Genomic DNA, 27,203 nt, shown 5'->3' on the forward strand with positions numbered 1-27,203 from the left:
AGGCCAGAGCTTCTCCATAGACCTACAGGTGATGCTGAGTCACTATGCCTCGTGGCTGTAGTGGCTAGTTGCCAGTAGATAGGAGCCTATTGTGTCTATCTATCGAGTTTAGAGCTGTTGGTGCTGGTTCTGCCCACTCCCCCCTTGTACAGCTACAAGGATTTAAAATAAAATAATCTACTGGAGGAACTCACCATGCCTTTCAAAATCAGAGAGAGAAAATCTACTGCATCCTGTGCTCCCATTGTGGCCCCTGCTCTACATCAGAGAGACTGGATGCAGGCTGGGAGATCACTTTGTTCTGAAACTTTTCTCTGTCTTCTTCAATTACAGGGACATGATAGGGGGGCCAACCATTTTAATTCCACACACCAGTCCCACACTGATATATCCATTCATGGCCTTGTGCACTACCACACTGAGGGTACCTGCAAATTGCAGAAACAATACTTGATATTCTGCCTGGGCACTCTCCAACAGGCTGGCATTAAAATCAACGTCTACATCTTCCAAAAACACTTCCCCATCCCCAGTTTCTCTCTTTCCCTATCCCTCTGTCTTCTTTCCTCCAGCTCCACCTTCTTCCCTTTCCTCTCCATTCAGAGAGTGACTTCCCTCCTCCTATCACTTCTCAGAACGTTTCTTTTCTACCCTTCCACTCATATCCACCTCTGACCACTTACCTATTAGCCTGTGCCTCTTTTTATTCAGGCACCTGCCTGCTTTTTGACTCATGTCTTGTTCAAGTTAAAGTTTCAGTTAATTATGGAGAAGGATAGGTCTTGGCCTCGGGTTGAGATTCTAAATTGGAGAAAGGCCAATTTTGAGGAAATGGGAAAGAATCTAGAATGTGTGGGTTGGGATGTTATTTTTGGGCAAGGATGTGCGAAGTAAGTGGAAGACCTTCAAAGGTGAAATTTTAAGAGTACAGAGATTGTATGTTCCTGTCAGGATCAAAGAAAGGGTTAGGGAATCTTGGTTTTCGAGGGATATTGGGGATCAGGTTCAAAAGAAGAGAGAGGTGTATAGCAGGTATAGGCAAGGTGCAGCAAATGAGGTACTTGAGGAGAATAAGAAATGCAAGAAAAACCTTCAGAAAGAAATCAGGAACCCTAAAAGAAGACATAAGGTTGCTTTGGCAGGCAACGTGAAGGAAAATCCTAAGGGTTTCTATGAAGAGCAAAAGGATAGTAAGGGACAAAATTGGTTCTCTTGGAGCCAAAAGAGATGGGAGAGGTTTTAAATACTTTTTGTTCATCAGTATTTACACAGGAAGTGGGAAGTAAGGGAAACAAACAGTGAGGTCATGGAACCTATACAGATTAAAAAGGAGGAAGTGCTTCTGTCTTAAAGCAAGTAAGGGTGGATAAATCCCCAGGACCTGATAAGATATTCCCTCGAATATTAAGGGAAGCTAGTGTAGAAATTTCAGGGGCTCTGGCAGAAATATTTAAAATGTCCTTAGCCACAGGTATGGTGCTGGAGGAATGGAAGTTAGATCACGTTCCATTGTTTAGAAAAACTCCAAAAGTAACCCTGGAAATTATAGGCCGGTGAGCCTGATGTCAGTAGTAGATAAGTTATTCAAAGGTGTTCTAAGAGATCAGATATACAATTATTTGGATAACCAAGGACTGATTAAAGGTAGTCAGCCTGGCTTTGTGCACAGTAGGTCATGTTTAACCAATCTTGTAGACTTTTTCGAGTAGCTTACCAGGAAGGTTGATGAAGGAAAAGCTGTGTATGTTTTCTACATGGACTTTAGTAAGGCCTTTGACAATCTCCACACATGGGAGGTTAGTTAGTCATGGTGAAATAGTGAACTGGATTCAACAGTGGCTGGATGGGCAAAGCCATTGACTGGAAGCCTATGTCTAGTGGTGTGCCTCAGGGATCGGTTGGTGCTGGGACCATTGTTGTTTATTGTCTATATTAGTGATCTGGATGATAATGTGGTAAATTGGATCAGCAGGTTTGCTGATGACACTAAGGTTGGGGGCATTGTGGATAGCAAAGAAGCTTTTCAAAGCTTGCAGAAGGATTTAGAACAGTTGGAAAAATGGGCTGAAAAATGGCAGATGGAATTTAATCCAGACAACTGTGAAGTGTTGCATTTTGGAAGGAGCACATACATGGTAAATGGTCGGGAACTGAGGAGTATGGTAGAACAGTGGGATCTGAGAATAAAGATGCACAATTCCCTGAAAGTGGCGAAACAGGTGGATATGGTACTCGAAAGGCCAACATGGCCTGTTTCCGCTCTGTAAATGGTTATATGGTTATAAAGAGAGCTTTTGGCATATTAGCCTTCATGAATCAAAGTGTTCAGTAGAGGAGTTGGGATATTATGGTAAAGTTGTATAAGATAATGGTGAGGCCACATTTGGAGTATTGTGTGTAATTTTTGGTCACCTTACTACAGGAAAGATATCAATACGATAAAAAGAGTGCAGAATAGATTTACTAGGATGTTGCCTGGACTTCAGGAACTGAGTTACAGGGAAAGGTTAAACAGGTTAGGACTTTATTCCCTGCAGTGCAGAAGAATGAGGAGAAATTTCATGGAGGTACTTGAAATTATGAGGGGGATAGATAGAGTAAATATAGGTAGGCTTTATCCACTGAGGATAGGTGAAATACAAACCAGAGGACATGGGTTAAAGGTGAAAGGAGAAAAATTTAGAGGAAACATGAGGGGAAACTTCTTCACACAGAGAGTGGTGGGAGAGTGGATCAAGCTGCCAGCTGAATGGTGAATGCTGGCTCAAATTTAATATTTAAGAAAAATATTTAAGAAAGAGATATGGACTTGGTGCAGGTTAATGGGACTAGACCAATGGTTCTCATCCTTTTTCTTTCCACTCACATACCACTTTAAGTATTCCCTATGTCATAGGTGCTCTGTGATTAGTAAGGGATTGCTAAAAGTGGCATGTGAATGGAAAGAAAAAGTTTGAAAACCACTGTTTTAATTGTCCCTAATTGACTTGTTATGTGCACGGTTTCATAACTCCAAAGGAAATGGGCCAATGACAATTTTTCTCAAGCAAAATATTTCAGTAACAATTGGGTCCAGAGCAGTGGACCCAAAGGCTTTCAACCTTTCTTCCCACTCACATACCACCTTAAGCATTCCCTTACTAATCACAGAGCATCAATGGCATAGGGATTACTTAAAGTGGGATGTGAGTGGAAAGAAAGGTTGAAAGCCACTGGACTCGACCAAAAAAAAATGGTTCGGCACAGATTAGAAGAGCTGCAAAGCCTGTTTCTGTGCTATAATGTTCTATGATGAAGGGCTCAGGCCTGAAATGTTGGAGACCCTTTACTGTCTTTAGATGCTGCGTGACCTGTTGAGTTTCTCCAGCACTTTTTTTCCCCACTGAGAAACAAAATGGTCAACATTTCAGGTCAGAACCCTTCATTCTTTTTCTCCCACTGATGCTGCTCAACTCGCTGAGTTCATCCTGAAGACTTTTTTTTTGCACCAGATTCCTGGATCTGGAGTCTCCAATGTGCTTTCAGCTTACATGGGGATATGATTGGCTGGAGGGAGATATCCAAGATCAGGAGGGGCCAAGCATGGAGGAGGGATTAAAATGCAGTATTGAGAGAATTTTAAACTGGAGATGTTGCTCTGCGGGGAACCGGTGAAGGTCAAAGAACATGTGAGGGGTGCATGGTGGGAGTTAGCAAATAGGTGGCAAACCTTGTGATGTGTTGAAGGTTGCACAGAGTGGAGGATGGAAGGCTGGGTGAGATGGCGCACACAGCACTGATTTACTTACTTCGTAAAGAGGGGGACTCATTCATCTTTTTTGATTTGTGTCTTCTTCAAGGTTGCTGGGATTGTTGGCAGAGCAGACCTGCTCTGTGCTCTGTTCTTCTTATTGTCCTTCATCAGCTATTGTAAAGCCTTCAGAAAGTGTAAGTATAATTGTTCTGCACAGTACGTCTCAACAAGTGGTCCATGAGTTTCTTATTGGTGGTCGGCAGTAATGGGGTGAAGAAATACAGTATATTGCTATACAATAAACAGGCAAAACAAGGTTGTAAATTTGATGACAAAAAATAAAAACAAAACTTCTGGGGGAAAAAAAGTGTCCCACCAGTGGTGGTCTAAGAAGGGACTTGAGCTTGCTGCCCACCCCCCTCCCCTCAACCCACTGGTGGTCCATGGGTTAGGTATAGGTACATTATGAGAAGTAAGTAATTCTACCACAAGAACAAGGAAGAACCACCACTTCACACCCCCATTTTCCATGATAATCCTCTCCTGTCCATATCTAAGGATGACATATGAGCTGCCTTCAGGAGAATGAATCCGAGGAAAGCATCCGGTCCAGACAGAGTATTCGACCATTTATTAAAAATCTATGCCGACAAACTTGCCAATGTATTCACAGATATCTTCAACATCTCACTCCGTACCCACCTATTTCAAACAAGCATCAATCGTACCAGTGTCCAAGAAGTGTGGTGACCTGTCTAAATGACTATCAATCAGTGGCACTCACATCCACAGTAATGAAGTGTTTTGAAAGATTGGTATTGAAATATATCACCTCCTGTCTGAGCAGCTTCATGCATCCATTCCAATTCCCCTAATATAGCAACAGGTCTGCTGCAGATGCCATTTCACTGACTCTACTGAAAGCCCTGGAACAGCTGAACAGCAAAAAAAGCATACAACAAGATGCTCTTTATCGACCAAAGGATTTAGAACAGTTGGAAAAATGGGCTGAAAAATGGCAGATGGAATTTAATGCAGACAACTGTGAAGTGTTGCATTTTGGAAGGACAAACAAGGGTAGCACATGCATGGTAAATGGTTAGGAACTGAGGAGTATGGTAGAACAGTGGGATCTGAGAATACAGATGCACAATTCCCTGAAAGTGGCGAAACAGATGGATATGGTACTCAGCATTCAACACCATCATCCCCTCAAAACTGATCAGCAAACTCCAAGACCTGGGACTCAATGTCCCACTGTGTAATTGGATCCTGGATTTCCTCACTTCCAGACCACAGTCAGTGAGAATTGGTAAGAACATCTCCTCCACAATCTCCATCAGTACTGGAGCACCACAGGGCTATGTTCTTAGCCCTCTGCTGTACTTGTTACACACCCATGACTGTATACCTTAGTAATGTAACAATATTATCTACAAATTTGCTGATGATACCATGCTAGTGGGTTGTATAAAAAGGGGTAATGAGTCACCATACTGAAGGGAGATTGAAGACTTGGCTAAATGGTGCACCAACAACAACCTTGTACTCAGTATCATCAAAACTAAGGAGCTGATTATTGATTTCAGGAGGTGAAGACCAGAGGTGTATAATCCAGTGATCATTGGGGAATCAGAGGTGGAGAGGGAGAGTAAATTTTAGTTCTTGGTAGTCACTATCTCAGAGGATCTTTCCTGGACCCAACACACAAATGGCATCATGAAGAAAGCACGTCAGTGCCTCTACTTCCTCAGGAGTTTGCAGAGGTTTGGTATGACATTGGAAGCCCTAGCAAATTCATACAGATGTCTGGTGGAAAGTGTGCTGACCAACTGCATCACTGTCTGGTATGGGGACACCAATACCCCTAAGCATAAAGCCCTGCAAAAAGTAATGGCACAGCCCAGGACCTCACAGGCAAAACCCTCCCACCATTGAGAACATCTATAGGGAATGTTGCTGTCAGAGAGCAGCAGCAGCAATCATCAAGAATCCACATCATCCAGCACTCTGTTCTCGCTGCTACTATCAGGAAAGAGGTCTAGGTGCCACAAGACTCGCACCACCAGGTTCAGGAACAGCTGCTCCCCCTTCACAATCAGACTCCTCAATGACAAACTTAATCAGAGACTCATTTAAGGACTCTATTTTTGCATTTTATTCATTTTTTCTCTCTGTATTGCAGTTTGTTTACTTGTGTACGTTGAGACCAGTTTTTTTTTTGCACTAGCAATAATTCTGCCTCACCCATAGAAAATAAGAATCTCAGGGTTGTATGTGATGGTATCTATGTCCTCTGACAATAAATCTGAACTTTAAACTTTGTTCATGTAAAAATGGTGAAAACCCCTGGTCTAGCTTATTTGTTTGCACTCCTAAATAACCAATCATTAATCCTGTACTCAGCCTTCCAGTTTGTCCTTCCAAAATGCATCACCTCACACTTATCCGGATTGAACTCCATCTGCCACTTCTCCGCCCAACTCTGCATCCTCTTGTAACCTTTGGCAACCTTCAGCTCTATCCACAACTCCTCCATCCTCATATTATCTGCCATCTTACTGTCCCATCCTTCCATGTCTTCATCCAGGACATTTATAAAAATCACAAAGAGCAGGGGTCCCATAACAGATCCTTGTGCACTCCACTAGTCACTGACCTCCAAGCAGAATACTTTCCTTCTACTACTACTCTCTTTTCTATCTGCAAGCCAAATTTTTTATCCACACAGCCAAGGATCCATGACCTCATGAAAGGTAAGAAAGGAAAAATGGGAGGAGTGCAGTCTAATAGGCCAGGGGTCATAGAACATTACACCCCTTCTAGTCTGTGCCAAACCATTTCTTTTTGCCTCGTCCCACTGACATGCACCCAGTCCATAGCCCTCCGTACCTCTCCCAACCATGTATCTATCCAAATTCCTCTTTAATATTAAAATTAAACACTCATTCACCACTTCAGCTGGAAGCTCGTTCCACACCCCACCACTCTGTGAAGAAGTTCCTCCTAAATTTTTCCCCATTCACTCTTAGCTCATGTCCTCTGGTTGGTATCTCACCTACCCTCAATGGAAGAAGCCTATCGACATTTACTCTCTTTCCCTCCCTCATAATTTTAAATACCTCCATCAAATCATTCTTCTAAACTCTAGGGAATAAAGTCCTAACCTGTATATCCTTTCCCTGTAATTCAGTTCCTAAAGTCCGGGCAACATCCTAGTAAGTCTTCTCTGCTCTCTTTCTATCTTATTGATATCTTTCCTGTGGTTAGGTGACCAAATCTGCACACAATACTCCAAATCTGGCCTCACTGATGTCTTATACTTTAACTTTAACATAACATCCCAACTTCTGTACTCAATACTTAATATGAAGGTCAATATGCCAAAATCTCTCTTTACAACCCTATTTACCTGTGATCCCACTTTTAGATAAATATGTATCTGTATTCCCAGATCCCTCTGTTCTACCACACTCAGCAGTGCCCTAATAGGTACCATATATGTCCTTTCTTGGTTTATTCCCAAAATGCAACACCTCACACTTGTTTGCATTAAATTCCACGTGTCATTTTTCAGCCCATTTGACCAGCTGTCCACAACATCTCCATTCTTAGAGTCATCTGCAAACATGCTGATCCAATTTACCACATTATCATCCAGATCATTAATAGAGATGACAAACAACAATGGTCCCAACACTGATACCTTGAGGCACACCACTAGTCACAGGCCTCCAGTCTAAGAAGCAATCGTCTACCATTACTCTCTGACTTCTTCTGTCCAGCTATTGTTTTTTTTTTTGTAATTCTTTATTTATCACACTATGAAACATATCAACCAATATATTTACAGATGCATCTCTTTAAATATTCACAGTGACATTTTCTCTTTTTTTCCCCCCATCCCTCCCTTCCCACCCTTCTCCAAAAACAGTAAATATTGAACATATAAAATACAATAAAACAATATCTTTATACAAAAGGAATACAAACAAAAGAGATGTATCATCTACTTATTCACATTAAATCTGATCATGTTTATCTTCTTATCATTTTAGGTGGTGGTGGTCCTGGGCCTGTTCTTTCTGTTTTGTTCCATTTATGGTTCCCAGGTTTTTTCAATCATTGTAACTTTTTTTTTAATTATATGTGATTTTTTTTTCCCCAATGGGATACACTTAAACGTGGTTATATATTCCAATAACGTTTATAGTCATATGGTCCAACGTGGCCATCTTGTATCTTTATTTTCACTTCTTTTCCACCTCTTCACCACCTCCATCCCTTTTTTCCATTACTGTTTTTTAAGATTTCCTTTTTAATCTCAATATATGACAATGCATTTAAGACATGAAATTCCCCAACAATCCCCACAAGCAATAACCCTTTAACCCCAAATGAACCTCCCCTCCTTGGATTGCCTCCTGTCCCTTGACGGCAACCACAACTCCCCTTTCCATTTGGTTTGCGAACTTACTTGCAAGCGTCAACCGATTTTGCAGTGACCCTTATTCTCCCCCCCAGCCCCCCCCAGAAAACACTATTTTCCTATACATATAACAAAGCTCTCTCTTTTTTTCCCTTCTTCCACTTCTCTTATCCATCTTTAAATCTTTATATATACATTATCTTTACTTTATATTTTTACATATTTTTGTATATTTTCTTCCTTCTTGTCACTTCTCCTCTCTTCTCCTGTTCTGCAAATGTTCAGCAAATTCTTGTGGTTTCTTTGGGTCTGAGAACAGTCTATTCCGTTTCCCAGGAATGAATACTTTGAGTACTGCTGGATGTCTTAATATAAAGTTATACCCTTTCTTCCATAACATTGTTTTCGCCGTGTTGAATTCATAACATTGTTTTCGCCGTGTTGAATTCCTTCCTCTTCTTTAAAAGTTTGAAGCTTATGTCCGGTTTTTTGTCCCTTATTTTTGTCCCAACGGCTTATTGGCTTCTCTAACCTTCTTTCTTGCCTTCTCCAGATTTTTTTCTCTTGTCGTATATTTTAGAAATTTTACCAATATGGATCTCGATTTTTGATGTGGTGACGGTTTCGGTACTAGCGCTCTATGTGCCCTTTCGATTTCTATTTCTTCATGTGAATCTGTCGTTCCCAGCACCTTCGGGATCCATCCTTTTATAAATTCCTTCATATCTGACCCTTCTTTGCCTTCTTTCAGGCCCACTATTTTATGTTGTTTCGCCTACTGTAGTTTTCCAATATGTCAATTTTTTGTGACAATAAATCTTGTGTCTCTTTAATTTTTTTTCCGCTCTCTTCTAACTTCCCTCTTAAATCATTTATCTCCATTTCTACAGCAGCTTCTCGTTCCTCCACATTTTCTACTCTTTTCTCTATTTCAGTCATGACCAACTCTAAGCTTTGCATTCTGTCTTTAGCTCTTTTCATTTTTCTTTTGATTGAACTAAATTCTAATGATAGCCATTCTTTTAATGACCTCATTTGTTCTTCGAAAAAGGCTTTACCTAAACTTTTTCCTTCTATTTTACTTTCTTTGAAATTCTTGGTCTTCTTCCTCCTCTTCTTCTGTGTCTGTATCTGTCTGTGTCATCTTCTCTTCTCTGTATCTTTGTACCTTCATCCTTCTCTGGTGAGCTTCTTCTGTATCCTTGCTGGGCCTCCAGCTCCTGTGTCTCCTGTTGTTGGGCCTCCTGCTGCAGGTCAACCCACTGCTCTGTCTCCGTCCCCCTGTCTGTCGCCCCATTGCCTCTCACCCTCTTTCAGTCCTTCATTCTCTTTCTCACCACTCTTCTTTTCTTGTTTACTTCCCCCAGCCAAGCGCCCTGATCTCAGCTGGCCGCTCTGCAGCTGGCCTCTCCTCAGGTGAGTCCCCCTCCCGTCGGCATTAATCTGTCCTTTTACTTGCGCATTGCGTATGCGCAACTCTTCTTGGCTCTGAGAGCTATTTTTGAAGTCCGCTTGTCGGGAGGACACCACTCCTCTGGGGGCTCACCAACATTGAAGATCGGCCACTCCTCTCCATGGTGGCTCTCTGCTCCAAAGTCCAGGTAAGGCCTTCTTCTTTCTTCTCCAGTGATTTTCCTTCTTCCCTTTTCTCTGTTATTCTTACTTTTTCTCTTTTGGGTGCCATCTTCTGTCTCTTCTCTGTAACTTTATCTTTCTTCCTGTATTTTATGTTTATTGAGCTCTGCTTTTTCACAGTTTTTCTTTCTTTTCTCTGGAGAGGGCTGTTTCCACCCGACCAGCCACTACTCCATCATGTGACTCGGTCTGTCCAGCTATTGTTGATTCCAGTTCACTACTTCACCATGAATACCTAGATTCTAAACTTTCTTGACTAACCTCCCATGGGGGACCATGTCAAACGCCTTACTAAAATCTATGTAGACAACATCCACAACCTTCATCAACCTTCCTGGTAACCTCATCGACAAGATTGGTTAAACACAACCTACCATGCACAAAGCCATGTTGACTATCCCTATTCAGTCCATGGCTATCCAAGTAATTGTATATCGAATCTCTTAGAACATTTTCCAATAGTTTACCTACTACTGACATCAGGCTCACTGGACTATAATTTCCAGGGTTACTTTTGGTGCCTTTTTTAAACAACGGAACATTGTGAGCTACCCTCTAATCCTCCAGCACCATATCCATAACTAAGGACATTTTAAGTATTTCTGCTGGTGCCCCTGAAATTTCTGCACTGGCTTTCGTCAAGGTCCGAGAGAATATCTTGTCAGGCCCTGGGGTGTATCCCCCCTTATTTGCTTTAAGAGAGCAAGCACCTCCTCCTCCTTAATCTGTATAGATTCCATGACCTTACTGCTTGTTTTTTTTTTACTTCCCATGATGCTGTGCCCTTTTCCTGAGTGAATACTGATATTTTTAAAAAAAACATTTAAGACCTCTTCCCTCTCTTTTGGCTCCATACAAAACCAACCACTGTGATCTTCAAGGGGACCAATTTTGTCCCTTACTATCCTTTTGCTGTTAATATACCTGTAGAAATTCTTAGGACTTTCCTTCACATTGACTGCCAAAGCAACCTCATGTCTTCTTTTAGCCTTCATGATCTCTTTCTTGAGGTTTTTCATGCATTTTTTATACTCCTCATATACCTCATTTGCTCCACGTTGTCTATACCAATTATACACCCCTCTCTTCTTCTGAACTAGATTCCCAACATCCCTCAGAAACCAAGGTTCCCTATGCCTTCTAATCTTGCTTTTGATCTTATTAGAAATATACAAACTATGTGCTCCCAAAATTTTACCCATGAAGGTACTCCACTTACCTCGGACAACCTTATCTGAAAACAATTTATCCCAATCCACGCATTCTTGATCCTTTCTCATTTCTTCATATTTGACCTTTCTTCAATTTAGAATCTCAACCCGAGGCGCAGACCTATGACTAACTTGAAAGTAATGGCATTGTGATTACTGGACCCAAAATATTCCCTTACACATACTTCTGTCTCCTGTCTTGTTCCCTAATAGGAGATCCAACACTGCACTCTCTCCACTTGTATCCACCTCCTACCTGTTGACCTGTGCTCCGCCGCCTCCTCCTTCCTCACCCCTCCCACCTCTTTATTCAGGCATCTGGTTGATTTTTGATGTTCCGATGAAGGGCTCACACCTAAAATTCCAACTGCCTTTTGTTCCTTTGGACCTGCTGAGTCTCTCCAGCATTTTGTGTGCTGCGCTCGGCCCAAGCATCTGAAATTGACGGCCATCTGGCTATTGAAAGAGATGGGATTGGAACAGGGAGTAAGATAGGGTAGTCACAAATGCATATTGTAATCTTGTTTTGATGCTGTAGTGGTTGTGAAATCAGAATGAAACTAATTTTTAAATGATATTTTATTCCAGATGATGTGCCTACTGAGTTCTCCCTTCACTGGATATTTGCCAGCCTATTGCTGTGTGCAGTTGCAATGCTTTGCAAGGAGCAGGGAATCACAGTACTGGTGGGGCAAACATGGTGCTTTTCATTGGAAAAGGATATTCTGCTTTTCCTAGTAATATCTTTCTCTTTGAGTTGTTGTTCAGGTTTGGCTAACCTTATGTTCACTTGTGCTCTTCTTTCATCTGCATTCATAGGGTGTGAACATAGTGTTTGATGCACTTGTTGTCTGCAAAATGGATATCCTGCAGCTGGGCGAGATTCTCTTTGGAAAAGACAAAAGCGAGGTAAGAAAAAATTGGAGTTGGTACATGGATGGGAAGGGTATGATGGGCTATGGTCTGGGCGCAGTTAATGGGACAAGGCAGAATAATAGTTCTGCATAGACTAGATGGGTCGAAGAGCCTGTTTCTGTGTTGTAATATTTTACGGTTCTATATGTAAAAGAATTATGAACTATTCCCATTTATAGTCCCTATTTTGACTCTTCATGACATCCCAATAGGCTTTAATGCTTAGTAGGTCTTTTTAAAGTGTGCTTACTGTTCAGATAAATATTGTCATCAGTTCACATTCAGCGAGCTCTCCTCTCACATATAGCAATGTGGAAATGAACAGATAATCTGTCTTTATTGTGATTGAGGGATAAATATGGGCCAAACGGTACAACAGGTCCCACCCTCCAACATGTCTGGTGTTGATAGGTCAATTGGGTGTAATTGGGTGGCATGAGTTACATGGGCTGGAAGTGCCTTCTACAATGCTGTAACATTAAATTTAAATTAAAATAATAGCTTCATTGCTCCCCTGCTTAAGAGAATAGACATGGTCTTGACTTAATACGTGCCACACTTATTTAGGGAGTTGGCCTTGAGCTTCCATGCAGCGAGTCTTGAACTTACAATTCTCTCACTTAGGAACGAAGAAGGTGCCAACTAAACTACAGTTCTTGTGCAAAATATTTGCCTCGTGGAGTATGTGACCAAACTCAATAGTGAAAAAAGCTAGGGGACTGGTACATGGTCAATTCACTTATCTGTGCCTGATGTGGTAACTCAGATTGCAGCTGTATAAAGCCTTGATTGGCCACATTGGGAGCAGTTCTGGTCACATTACAGCAAGGAGATTTTTTTTCATTCATTCCAGAGATGTTGGTTTCTCAGTCTGAGCCAGTACTTAATTGCCCATCCCTAATTGCCCTTGAGAAGGTGGTGGTGAGCTCTCTTTCTCGAGCCTTGAGGTGCAAGTATATCCATAATGTGGTCAGGGAGGAATTCCATGATTTTGCCCCAGTGACAATGAAGGAACGACAATACATTTCCAAAGCAGGATGGTGTGTGTTTTGGAGGTAAACTTCCAGGAGGTGGTGTCCTCATGCTTTGTCATTCCAGTTGGTAGAGGTGGTGAATTTGAAAGGTGCGGTCTAAGGAGTCCTGGTGAGTTGCTGAAGTGCAACCAGTAGAGGGTACAAACTGCTGCTACTTTACACCTATGGAGGAGTGAGTGAATGGTTGTGGACAGGCTGTCTATAAGCGACCTCAGTGTCCTGTGAGGTGTCATGCTCTCTGAGTGTTGTTGAATTTGCACATATCCATGCAAGTTGGAGGGTGTTCCATCACTCTCCTGACTTGGGCCTTGTCGATGGTGAACAGGCTTTGGGGAGTTAGGAGGTGAGTTACTTACAGCACGATTCCTCACCTCTGACCTGCTCATGTATCCACATTGTGTATATGGCTACTCCATTTTGGTTTCTGATCAACAGTAACCACAATCTCCCACACCACCCCCAAAACAAAAACATTGATAGCAGATAGCAGTGGAATCAGTGATAATAATCCCTTGAATGTCAGGGGGTGAGAGGTGGATTTTATCTTTTTGAATATTGCCTGGTACTATTGCCAGTGGCGTACCTAGGTAAAATAGCGCCTATGGCAAGCACTGAAATTGCGTCCCCCATACTTTAAAAAAAAAACACACACAAAGTTGACAGTTGGATGGTTTTCACGCACAATTGGGGTAGTTTTGAAGATTGGCCGCATGTGTATTGGGCACTTTGTCAGAGATCCCTAAATCAGCACCATTCCTCATAGGTGGATTCATTGTAACAGGTTTAGAAGTGGGATGGGAGAAAGGTTTTTAACAGGGAGAAGCAGTCTCCCTCGCTCTCTCCCTCCTTCACACCTCCTCTGTTTAATGCCACTGCACCTGCCATGCGTGTAGACTCATTTGCTTTGTTCAAGAAAACATCATGTTGAATATACAATATATTGACGTGCAGCCACTCCACAGCTGGTAACAGGAGCGTGCTGTTCGGAGAACTGCAAACACATTGCTGATAGCTGCCATTGCACTGGTGGTGACTGAATGCCACCTCTCCTACACCCAAGGCCAGGCCGACCCAGCCTGACTGAAGAGAGGAGAAGGGCAGCCTGTAACTGAACTTCCCTTCTCATCCCAGAATAACTCTGCCTGCCTCTTGTGGGGAACAGAACATGCACATGGTAGACATTAGGGTGACCTCTTGAATTCTCATTGCTGCAATTCCCCGCTTACTTCAGTGAAAACACCAACTCTCCCTTTGTTTTGCAAGAGTCCATTGCAGGCCACGGATAACGCTAGGGGTCTCCCGGTGAAGATAAACATTGGGCAAGTTAGGCGCAGGTGTTTTTTCCCGCTCCACGCACATAATCTTTCCCCTTGGACTTTGTGGGATTCAAACATAAATATTGCTGCCACTTCAGGGCAAAATACAGTCTTACCTGTGATTGTTCAGAGGGTCGCCAGCGGCTTCTCTGAAGTTTGGTTCACCTAATGGTAGCATTGGCTCTGAGTAGAATGCTACTGGAGAGCTGCTCCATCACCTCACTGGGTGGCTCTGGGCTGGCATCTCATGAGGCTGCTTCAGGGCCACTCTGGCACATCATTCAATGCAGGATCAATGGGCAAAATGAGGGTCACTGGCACTGTAATAGCGTTGTGCTAACTGCACCAATTTGATATTTGTCTGCATCAGTTTTTTTCTTTCATTTGCTTCACAGAGGAATCTAACGTGGAGAAGAGGGTTTTTTACCCGGATTCTCCTGGTGTTGTCTGGTGGGACCGCACTGTTGTACTGTCGCTGGAGGATCATGGGCACAGGCCCTCCAGTCTTCACTGAGGTTGATAACCCTGCGTCGTTTGCTGACAGTGCCCTTGTGCGAGTAAGCTTGTGACGCTCCTTTTGAAAATGAAGCCTTCCACATTATTGTAATCCAAAGGTGGCAGGATCTTTACATTTTCACCATTTTTTAAAATGTAGTGAAGACCTGCTCAATGCAGTTAAGAAGCCTAAAGTCTTCAACATATTATGCTCAACACAATCCTCCTCAAATCAGTGTATCCTTCTCCTACTTTCCATTTCAAATTTTTATCTAGATTTAATCCTGATTGATAAATTTTAATGAGTGCAAGTTCTTAATTCTGGATCATCTGCACCATTGCAAGTCACTTTTTTTATGCACAAGGATTACTGTGAATATTATCTATCTCATTTATAAACTCTTTCAAAACATTTATTTTTTTCTTTATGGCTATATTATAGTTTTTATTTCAGTATATTGGTTTTTGTTCAGCTGCAGCAAGCAAGAATTTTTGTGTATATGTAAATTGTACTATGTATATGATAACAAACTCATTCCTTGCTCTGCGATTTCCATTCCTCCATTCCAATATTGGAAATTCTGCATTATTGGTTGGGGCTCAGCTAGAGTTCTGTGTCCATTTCTAGGTACTGTTCTTTTGGAAGGAGGATTTAATTGTGTAAAGTTTTGACAGAATAGCTATGAAGAAAATACTTCCATTAACCAGAAAAGTTGATAATTTTGAAACACAAATTTCAGGAAAATTGATAAAAAGTACTATGAAGGTATGTTATTATTGCATTTTGAGTTGTTAGAATATGGAATCTACTCCCTAAAAGGGTGATGCATTGAATGGCTTTCAAGAGATTTAAAGCTATTTTAAAAAGGAGACATTTTCAAAGAGATTTGAGAAAGGAACAAAGATGTGGGAATTCTTTTAAAATGCCAGTATACAAATGATGGGCTCAATGGCCTCCAATTGCTGTATGATTGGTTGCTACAACAGAAGAACTCAATATCCATTCTATATAGGTTGGCACAACATCGAGACTGAAGGGCTTGTACTGTGCTGTTATGTTCTATGTTTTCTCTTTGCTCCCAAAAGTCACAGGATCTCTCACTCCTTGAAGATTCTTGCAACAGTACAGATTACATAACAGTCAGTCAGTGACCTATCACTTAGTTTGTGATATAACTTGTTGTTCTGTTGTATGATTAATTCTCAAGTTATTTTCTGTTACTTTTATAGGACTGTTCAGCTGTCAAAACAAGTTCAGCCATTCAATAAGATTATGATCAATCTGAGAACAAACTTCATGTGCACGGTCATCCCTATCTTCTGATTTAGTATTAGAGGTTCTGCATACACTTGAAATTGACCAGGTTTTATTGGAAGTATTGGTAAATGTAGTCAGTTTCTTTAGAGTGCTCTTCCTGGAGCATGTATTCACCATAATGCTGCCTAGACTCCAAGGGTTAAATGATGAGGCTATGAGATGGATTAAATTTGAGCCTGTGCTGGCGTCAGTATTCAGGGTATTGAATCAGTAATGCCAGAAGTTAGAACACTTGCCAAAGTTGCTCAAGATGAACTCAATGTCAAAGTTATAACCATGGAGGGATTGACCCCATCGGTCACTGCAGCCGAATTGCCAGTGACCTTGGAGTTTACACCTTTTTTTATCACCTACAAGATGTTTATACCCCCATCCTTCTCAAATAATGACAGTTTAGGTCACCTGCCTTTCTCCCAAATCCCACAAAACCACTGATTGCCAAAAATCTCAGTCTTGTGCTAACAATGACCTAAAGAGTCCAAAACTCCAGCAGTCTCTGTGTGGAGAAAAGTCTCCCAACCTTGTCCCCCAAGGTGTGTCTCTAATTTTAAGATGGGACAACTTGCATTGGACTACCCCAACCAGCAAAAATTGTTTCCATGTATCATTGTGAATATCCTCAAAACTTTGATCAAATTATTCTCAACAGTATTCAACCAAACGGCATAAACATTGACATCTCCAATTTCCATTTATTCCCCCAGTCTCTTTCTTTCCCTATCCCTCTGCCTCCTTCCAGCTTCCTGCCTCTTTCCCCTCCTCCGATCAGAGCTATCCTTCTTAGCCCTCTCTCCCTATCACTTAGTTGTTTGCTCTTTCTCTCTCTTCTCCTTCTCCCCCACCTTTTTATTCAGCCATCTACCTGTTTTTTGCAGATTACTGACAAAGGGCCCAGGCCTGAAATGTTGGTAACTTTTACTTCCTATGGATGCTGCCTGACCTGCTGAGTTTCTCGTGTACTTTTGTGTATTGCACTCAACCCCAGCATCTGCAGTTTCGTGTTTTTTTTTTAAAATTTTTAAAATTTTTCACACTATGAACCATATTGTCAGAAATAAAACTTCTCACACATGAGTCTCTTTAAAACTGATGACACGACAAGCTTTATTTACAAGTCTGCAGAGTTGGACTCAACTGGCTTCTCACCAGTTAAGCCCCGATACATACAGTGCATTGATTTTTATACCCTTATTGTTTGCCCTTCCCCTTCTTATTAATACTGTTTTAATTGGTTAGTATTACAAAAGCATTCTAAGTATAACTGCATTTTTAATTATCACGTTCGTTACGTACGCTGTGAACTCTACATACACTAAATTCTGTTTCTCACCCTTCTTATCAATCTTTTGTCTCCTGCATGTCTCTCACTATGACCATGAAAAGATAGGTTTAAAAAAACATATCCAGCTGAACCTTTTGTCCTTGGCTGCTAGTAAGTTCCCTGTCCGTTCTGGCTTCCCTTTTTATGATTAATCATCACATTTTAACTTAAGTCATTTTAACCTAAATTCTCTATATATAACACATATTAATCAAAATACACACACACATTTCCCTCTTGAATATACACAGTGTCATTTTCTCCCCTTTTATCCCCCTACCTTCCCTCCCTCCTTACCACCCCCCTCCAAACCCATTAAATGTTCAACATATACAATACAATAAAACCATTAAACAATGTCATCACACCCTCAGACAGCTCCAAGAAAAGTGCAGAGAACAAAACAAAGGACTCTACATCACCTTTGTTGACCTCACCAAAGCCTTCGACACCGTGAGCAGGAAAGGGCTTTGGCAAATACTAGAGCGCATTGGATGCCCCCCAAAGTTCCTCAACATGATTATCCAACGGCACGAAAACCAACAAGGTCGGGTCAGATACAGCAATGAGCTCTCTGAACCCTTCTCCATTAACAATGGCGTGAAGCAAGGCTGTGTTCTCGCACCAACCCTCTTTTCAATCTTCTTCAGCATGATGCTGAACCAAGCCATGAAAGACCCCAACAATGAAGACGCTGTTTACATCCGGTACCGCACGGATGGCAGTCTCTTCAATCTGAGGTGCCTGCAAGCTCACACCAAGACACAAGAGAAACTTGTCCGTGAACTACTCTTTGCAGACGATGCTGCTTTAGTTGCCCATTCAGAGCCAGCTCTTCAGCGCTTGACGTCCTGTTTTGCGGAAACTGCCAAAATGTTTGGCCTGGAAGTCAGCATGAAGAAAACGGAGGTCCTCCATCAGCCAGCTCCCCACCATGACTACCAGCCCCCCCACATCTCCATCGGGAACACAAAACTCAAAACGGTCAACCAGTTTACCTATCTCGGCTGCACCATTTCATCAGATGCAAGGATCGACAACAAGATAGACAACAGACTCTCCAAGGCAAATAGCGCCTTTGGAAGACTACACAAAAGAGTCTGGAAAAACAACCAACTGAAAAACCTCACAAAGATTAGCGTATACAGAGCCGTTGTCATATCCACACTCCTGTTCTTCTCCGAATCATGGGTCCTCTACCGGCGTTGTCTCTGCTCCATCCTCAAAATTCATTGGAGCAACTTCATCCCTAACATCGAAGTACTCGAGATGGCAGAGGCCGACAGCATCGAGTCCACACTGCTGAAGATCCAGCTGCGCTGGGTGGGTCACGTCTCCAGAATGGAGGACCATCGCCTTCCCAAGATCGTGTTATATGGCGAGCTCTCCACTGGCCACCGTGACAGAGGTGCACCAAAGAAAAGGTACAAGGACTGCCTAAAGAAATCTCTTGGTGCCTGCCACATTGACCACCGCCAGTGGGCTGATAACGCCTCAAACCGTGCATCTTGGCGCCTCACAGTTTGGCGAGCAGCAACCTCCTTTGAAGAAGTCCGCAGAGCCCACCTCACTGACAAAAGGCAAAGGAGGAAAAACCCAACACCCAACCCCAACCAACCAATTTTCCCCTGCAACCGCTGCAACCGTGTCTGCCTGTCCCGCATCGGACTTGTCAGCCACAATCGAGCCTGCAGCTGACGTGGACATTTTACCCCCTCCATAAATCTTCGTCCACGAAGCCAAGCCAAAGAAAAATATCCTCGGTTTCCCCCACACCCCCCTTTCCATAAGAATTTCCTTATTATTCTCTTTAGTTCATTGAAGAATTTCTCTGTTAAGGGAATTGGTAACGATTGAAATAGGTATTGTATCCTTGGAAAGATATTCATTTTAATGCAATTTACCCTCCCTATCAGTGTTAGTGGCAATTCTTTCCAATGTTCTAAGTCATCCTGTAATTTCTTCATTAATGGCTGATAATTTAATTTGTATAGATGGCCTAAATTATTATCTAATGTAATATCTAGGTATCGGATTGCTTGTGTTTGCCATTTAAATGGTGATTCTTTTCTAAACTCTGTGTAATCCGCATTATTCATTGACATCATTTCACTTTTATTTGTGTTGATCTTGTACCCTGATATTTCTGCATATTCCTTCAATTTCTTATGTAGTTCTTTTATTGATATTTCTCGTTCAGTTAAGTATACTATGATGTCATCTGAAAATAAACTGATTTTATATTCCTTCTCTTTTATTTTTATCCCTTTTATTTTATTTTCTGTCTTATCAGTTCTGCCAATGGCTCTATTGCTAAAGCAAACAGTGAGGGAGAGAATGGTCATCCCTGCCTAGTTGACCTGCTTAATTTAAAATGGTTCGATATATATCCATTTACTGTCACCTTTGTCAGTGGTCCCTTATATAATGCTTTAATCCAATTAATATATTTTTCTGGTGGTTGAACCTCTGTAATACTTTGAATAAATAATTCCATTCTACCCTATCAAAGGCTTTCTCTGTATCTAAAGCAACAGCCACTGTTAATATCTTATTTCCTTGCACTGCATGAATTAAGTTAATGAACTTACAGACATTGTCCGTTGTTCGTCTTTTCTTAATAAATCCAGTTTGATCTTGTTTTACTATTTTTGGTATATAGTCGGCCAATCTGTTTGCTAATAGTTTTGCTATTATCTTATAATCTGAATTAAGTAGAGATATTGATCTATATAATGTTGGTGTTAGTGAATCTTTCCCCATCTTTGGTATTACTGTAATTATTGCTGTTTTACATGAATCTGGCAAGATTTGTGTTTCTCTATCTGGTTCATTACTTCCAGGAGAGGAGGAATTAATAACTCTTTAAATGGTTTATAGAATTCTATTGGGAGTCCATCCTCTCCAGGGCTTTTATTGTTCGGTAGCTTTTTTAATATATCCTGTATTTCCTCTATTTCAACTGGTTTTATCAATTTGTTTTACTCCTCTTCTTGCAATTTTGGTAATTCAATTTTAGCTAAAAACTCATCTATTTTGTCTTCTTTCCCTTCATTCTCAGGTCGGTATAATTGTTCATAGAATTCCTTAAAATTTTCATTGATCTCTGTTGGGTTATATGTAATTTGTTTGTCCTTTTTCCTTGATGCCAATACAGTTCTTTTAGCTTATTCTGTTTTAAGTTGTTCTGTTTTGAGTATTTTTTCTCTTCGCTCGTAATACTTCTGCTTTATTTTCATTATGTTCTTCTCCACTTTATATGTTTGTAATGTTTCGTATTTTATTTTTTTGACCGCCAATTCTCTTGTTTTTGTTGTATCTTCTCTTGTTGCTAGTTCTTTTTCTGTACTTACTATTTCCCTTTCCAACTGTTCTATTTCCTGATTGTAGTCCTGTTTCATCTTAGTTAAATAACTTATTATCTGCCCTCTAATGAAGGCTTTCATTGCATCTCATAATATAACCATATAACCATTTACAGAGCGGAAACAGCCAGGTTGACCTTTCGAGTCCGCACCGGTTCACTAGAACAACTCCATTAGCTCAAACTTCCCGCTCTCTGACAGTAACCCTCCAACCCCCTCTCCTCCACGTACACATCCAACCTTCTCTTAAATTTGTGAATAAGATTCCTAGAATTGGCCTTAATTCAATTATTTTACTATTATAGATTTATAAGAGACAATAGACTAGATAATAAATATAGAATTCCTAGTGGAAAAAAATGACTTGCAATACTGTAGGCTATTGGTTTTTAACCTTTTTCTTTCCACTCACATCCTACTTTAAGTAATCCCTATGCCATAGGTGCTCTGTGATATGTATAAATTTGTCTTTCACTGATTCCATATTTATTTCAAAGTATATTTTAATTTGGCGTTCAATAAATTCTCTAAATTCTTGTCTTTTAAGTAGCATGGTGTTTAATCTCCAACTATATGTTTGTCCTCCAGTTCTATTGCTAATAATAGGGGTGAATGATCAGATAACAATCTAGCTTTATATTCAGTTTTCCTCATTCTCCCTTGGATGGGCTGACAACAGGAACAGGTCAATCCTTGAGTATGTTTTATGTCCACTTGAATAATTTGAGTATTCCTTCTCCTTTGGGTGTTGCCTCCTCCATATATCCAAAAGTTACATTTCCTGCATTGATTTAACCATAAATTTGGCTACTTTGTTCTTTCTGCTTGTCTTTTGTCCAGTTTTATCCATCTTTGAATCCAAATTAAGGTTGAAATCCCCTCCTATCAATATATTCCCCTGCATATCTACAATCTTCAAAAAAATATCTTGCATAAATTTTTGATCCTCTTCATTAGGTGCATATATATTGACCAAATTCCAGAATTCTGAATATATCTGACACTTTATCATTACATACCTCCCTGCTGGATCTATTATTTCCTCCTCTATTTTGATTGGTACATTTTTATTGATTAATATAGCTACACCTCTGGGTTTTGTATTATTTGATGCTGCTGTTACGTGCCCTACCCAGTCTCTCCTTAATTTATTATGTTCCACTTCAGTTAGATGCTTTTCCTGCACGAATCCTATATCTATTTTTTTCTTTTTTCAGTAAATTTAATAGCCTCTTCCTTTTGATTTGGTTATGTATTCCATTAATATTTATAGTCATATAGTTCAACATGGCCATCTCATACTCTCTTTACACCTCATTTCCGCTTCCTCACCACCTCCTTTCCCCTTTTCATCTCAGTTTTCCCTTTTTGAACTCAATGTATGACAACACTTCTAAAACATAAAATATTTCAACCACTCCCGCATCTAAAATTCCCTGAACCCCAAGTGTTTCCCACCCCCTCTGAGTTGCCCCTTATCCCTTGCTGGGCAACCACAACTCCCCTCTCCATTCAGATTGCAAACCCGCTCGCAAGCATCAACTGATTTTGCAGTGACTGTTATTCTCTCCCACCCAACCCCCTCCAGAAAACTTTTATCTTCACATTAAAATAAAGCTCACCCTCTTTTCTTCTCTTTTTTTCCCCTACTTCGGTTTTCTTTCCCTTCTTTCATTCTTACTTATACATTATTTTTACATCTTTATATGTAGTTAGTCATTGTTCTTCGTTCTTTTTACATCTCTTCATCTCTCTTTCTATCTTGCAGGCGTTCTGCAAATTCTCATGCTTTTTTTTGGATCCAAGAACAGTCTGTTTTGCTCTCCCGGGGTAACTATTTTAAGCACAGCTGGATATCCTTTTTTCCATAGGATCGATTTTGCTGTGTAAAACTCCTTCCTCTTCTTTAGGAATTCAAAACTTATGTCTGGGTTAAAAAAATTTTTTTGACCCTTGTTCTCCAATTGTTTTTTGTCTTCTCTTATTTTATTCATCACCTTCTCCAATATATTTTCTCTTGTCGTGTGTCTCAGAAATTCTACTAAAACGGATCTTGGTTTTGTTGTGACTGTGGTTTCGGAGGCTAGTGTTCTGTGTGCCCTTTCTATTTCCATTCCTTCCTGTATTTCTGGGATTCCCAGGACCTTTGGGATCCATTCTTTTATAAATTCTTTCATATTTTTGCCTTCTTCATCTTCCTTTAGGCCCACTATATTGTTTTGCCTACTATAGTGTTCCATTATATGAATTTTCTGAGCTAACAACTCCTGTGACTCTTTAACTTTTTTGTCACTTTCTTCTTAAGTCATTCACTTCCATTTCAACAGCCGTTTCTCGTTCTTCCACATTTTCTAATCTTTTCCCTATTTCTGTTATGACCAGCTCTATTCTACTCACTTTTTCTTCTGTACTTTTCATTTCACTAAATTCTAATGTCAACCATTCTTTTAATGCTTTCATTTGTTCTTGAAATTGTTTTTAATCTATGTACTGTCCATCTATTTTACCTTCTATTCCTCTATGCAGAGCTTGGTGTTCTTCTTCTTCTGTGTCTGCTCTTAGGTTTGTGCCTTCTCCTTCTCTTCCTTGTATTTGTGTCTCTTCTGACTTACTTGTTGAGCTGCTTCCCTCAGTTTGTTGGGTGTTTTTTTTCATGGCTTCTTGATGTTGGTCCTCTTCTTCTGGGCTAGTTATCTGTTGGTATTCCTGTTGCTGTTTTCTTTTCTTATCATTCCCTTTCCCTTTGCTTTCCTCTTCTTCCAGCTGAGAGCCCTGCTGTCGGGCATCTCTCAGCTGGTCACGCTGTGTGAGTTCACTCCACAGCTGGGCCCCCCTCCCGTCGGTGTTTTCCTTTTCCTTCTTGTGCGCATGCGCGATTCCTTGCGCATGCGTAATTGCGCACCTCTGTTTGGCTCAGTGTGCCACTTTTGCAGTCCCGCGGTCGGGGGGTCGCGACCCTGCGGGGTCTCCACTAACCTTGGGGTGTGGGCTCCTCTGTCCACAGCAGGTCCCTGCTGCTTCACCCAGGTAAGGCCTTCTCCTTTCTCTTCCGGCATCTTTCCTTCTTTTTTTCCCGTTGTTTTTGGTTTTTCTTTCTTGGGTGCCATTTTCTTTCTTTTCTCCACACCTTTATCTTTTATTTGCTGTGTTTTGTGTTTCTTGAGCTTTTTTTCTTCTTTTCTGGAGAGGGCTGGTATTCTACCGGTTACTGCACCATCATGTGACTCCCGCTGCACAGTTTCTTGCTCAACTCAAATTATTCAATACCCTTAAATTGTAGGGAATGCATCCCCAGTTCATCTAAATGCTCCTCGATATTTAACCCTTGGAATCCAGGTACAATTGAGATGAATGTACAGAGCTCTTCCTCCGACATAACCTTCCTAAGGAGTGATGCCAGATACACTCACAGTGCTCCAGGTATGGTCTACCCAGGACTTATGTGTTGCTGCAGATAAATGTCTCTAGTATCCAGTTCTCAAGAAGTAAATGCTAGTATTTTAGCAGCATGGTTCACTATTTTAAAAACTAATGTTGGGTTTGTTTATTTTATTTAACAGACTATTAATTATAATTACTATTACTCTCTGAATGCATGGCTACTCGTTTGTCCATGGTGGCTCTGCTTTGATTGGTCGATGGGCTGTTTACCTCTGATTAAATCATTTGACGACTTTAGAATTTTTGCTCTTTTCGCACTTTGGTTCTTCCTTATTGGAATCTCATGGCAAGGTTTATTCTCCAAAAACCCAGAGGAAAGAAGGTAAATTTGCTTTTTTTTTTGAGCCTTCACGATTACTAGTTGCATAGGAAGTAATTTTCTTTGCATGCTTTTGGAAGCTTATTGAAGGAGAGAGCTTTACTTGTGTGTAGATCACTAATGTACGGGGTACTAAATCTGTGAAGTTACATTGTGTTCTGGACGTTAAATATTAACTTTTACAGAAGTTACAGGGGGCTTTTTTTACTGAGGTTGCTGAATTTGGAATTCTCAATAGACTAGTAGAAATATTTAAGATGGAAGTAGGTACATTTTTTAAAGTGGATAATTATGAGATGGGAAACTGGCATAGAAGAGTAGTTGAGACCAGTGGAGATCTGCCATGAGCAAAGTGAAGTGAGAGGCCTGGTCACCTACCCATGCTCCTATTTTCTTGTGTTCTCTTTCCACAGATGATGCCTGAAGCATTGTCTGTTTTTAATATGCTACCTTGTGTGTTTGGGTTTGTTAGAGTTATAAAGTTACAGAGTATAGAACAGGCACTTTGGCCCAGCTCATGCACACTGAACTGATATCATTTGCCTTCAATTGGTCCTTATCTTTCTCAGCCTTTCCGATCCATAGTTATTTGTCCAAATGTTTTTTGAACATTGAAATTGTGCTACTTCCACAACTCCTCTTGCAGCTTGTACCAGATACTGACCACCCTCTGAGTGAAAATGCTGTCCCTTAGGCCCCCCTTAAATCTCTTTCCTCTCACCTATGCCCTTGAAAAAAGACTGTGAGGGGTCACTTTATCCCTGCACTTCATGAATTTGTAAACCTCTATAAATTCACCTTATGGAATAACGACCCAGCCTACTTAGCCTTTCCCTATCTAGCTTCTAGTCTTGGGAATATCCTGATGAATCTCCTCAGCTCCCTTGTGAAATTGATGTCCTTCCTATAGATGGGTAACCATAACTGCACACAGTTCTCCAAGAGTTGATTCATCAATGCCTTGTACAGCTGAATCATGAGTTCCCAACCTATGTTCTCAATAACCCACGGATTGAAGGCAAACATGCCAAATGCCACCTTCACTACCCTGCCCACCTGAATCACCTCTTTCAGGGAACAATGCATCAGTACTGCTGTGTTTCTGTTCTACAACAAACTCCAAGGCCCAGCCATTCACTGTTCAAGGACTACCAAATTCTGTTAGCCTTTTCTTGGCCCGCCTTCCCGAATGATGCAGATCCTGCTGTAATCTTAGATATTCTTTCTTCCCTCCACCACCAATTTCATGTCATTTGCATATTGTATTTGCATATTTACTAATCATGTTAGCTACATTGCCATCTAAATCATTAATGTAGATAACAAACTACAGTCGATCCAGTGTCAATCTCTGCAGCACACCACTGGTTGTAGGCCTCCATGCAAAACAGTAGCCCTCCATTCTTGCTCAAAAACATATATAGATATCTCACAGATATGCCTGTGATGTAATACGCTATAAAAATGCTTTTGTTAACCATTTACTTTTCATTATTTTTATAAATATTATTCATTGTGACTGGAGGAGGTGGGTTTTTTGCTTCAGGCAGATTTAATAAAGATGTTCAAAGACAAGAAGGATTTTAATGGAGTAAACAAGAAGAAACTATTTTCATAGGCAGAAGTAGTGTCCAGAATGACAGAGTAACCAGGGGGGAGAGTCAGAGAACTTTTTTGTGAAAGGATCCAGGATGCACCTGAAAGGACGGTGGAAGATTCTACAGGAACTCTCGGAGGAGAGTTGGAGCAGTACTGGAAAAGGAACCATTTGGTGGGATCTGGCAAGAGGTTGGGGGAAGGTGGTGGAGACTTCCTACGAAGAACCAGCACATGTACAATGGATCAAATGGCCTTCTTCATTGTGGGATTTGGCAGAGGGAGGGAAAGCAAGATATCTGCTCTTGAGTTTTGTGCTGCTACTACTTTGGGGAATAAATAATTATTTAATGGTCCTTCTGTATTTTCACATTTCATTATTAAAGGTTGAGATATCCGGGGAAAGCTATTGAGTTGGTTGGGGTGGGACAGGGAAAGGGTTAATTTGAAATAACCTTTCTTTTTGTTGAAATTTTCACCTCAAATAAAACCCATTATATTAATAGCCAAAAGATTATCAACATGAATGACAGACGTAATGGGAAGAGAAATCAATATGAGGAGGTATCAAAGTATTCAGCCCATCTATTCTCTGCTAGTGTTTATTCTACTATTCTCCATCTCCTGCCATTGCCATATCCTTTATTTCTTTATCCAGTTTTCCTTGAGATGTATCTTTTTGCTTCAACAACTCTCTGCGGGAGTGAATTTCCTATTTGAATTATTATCGACTATCAAAATGATGCCAGGGTCATAAGTAAAAGACAGGGCCAGCAATTATTCTGCTTAAAGTTCTACTTGCCATTCTGAAAATTCACTGGGTTCAGGGTTTGCGTGTAAATTAGATGCAAAATTATAGGTGTTTTCTGGCAGAATGTCAGAGCATCGCTGGCCAGAAGGTTAGTTTGATTCACAAAAGCCATCTGTTTCTTAGTGATGAGTGATAACTTTTGGAAGCGTTTTATTTCCTTGACCTTACTTCCTCTTGTAAGTTCTGTTAGACAGAATGGGTTGCACTGAGAAATCAAAATGATTATTGAAAAGGTTTGAGTGTTTCTGTGTGAGATGGGTGTAC

General features: G+C 40.8%; 1 protein-coding gene across 13 annotated transcripts in view; it reads left to right on the plus strand.

Moving 5' to 3' along the window:
- tmtc4 (transmembrane O-mannosyltransferase targeting cadherins 4) overlaps positions 1 to 27,203 on the plus strand; it is a 95,585-nt gene that overhangs the window by 42,069 nt on the left and 26,313 nt on the right. For 10 of the 13 annotated variants that reach the window (XM_069890482.1, XM_069890490.1, XM_069890491.1 and 7 more), the window contains 5 exons: positions 3,840 to 3,927; positions 11,597 to 11,694; positions 11,828 to 11,917; positions 14,669 to 14,830; positions 24,333 to 24,535. In XM_069890482.1, the coding sequence (XP_069746583.1) occupies positions 3,840 to 3,927; positions 11,597 to 11,694; positions 11,828 to 11,917; positions 14,669 to 14,830; positions 24,333 to 24,535 (641 nt within the window). The remainder of the gene's footprint in view (positions 1 to 3,839; positions 3,928 to 11,596; positions 11,695 to 11,827; positions 11,918 to 14,668; positions 14,831 to 24,332; positions 24,536 to 27,203) is intronic. The other 3 variants (XM_069890487.1, XM_069890494.1, XM_069890485.1) reach the window with 2 other exon arrangements.

This window comes from Narcine bancroftii, chromosome 7, assembly GCF_036971445.1.
Source record: "Narcine bancroftii isolate sNarBan1 chromosome 7, sNarBan1.hap1, whole genome shotgun sequence".
Classification (NCBI taxonomy): Eukaryota; Metazoa; Chordata; class Chondrichthyes; order Torpediniformes; family Narcinidae; genus Narcine; species Narcine bancroftii.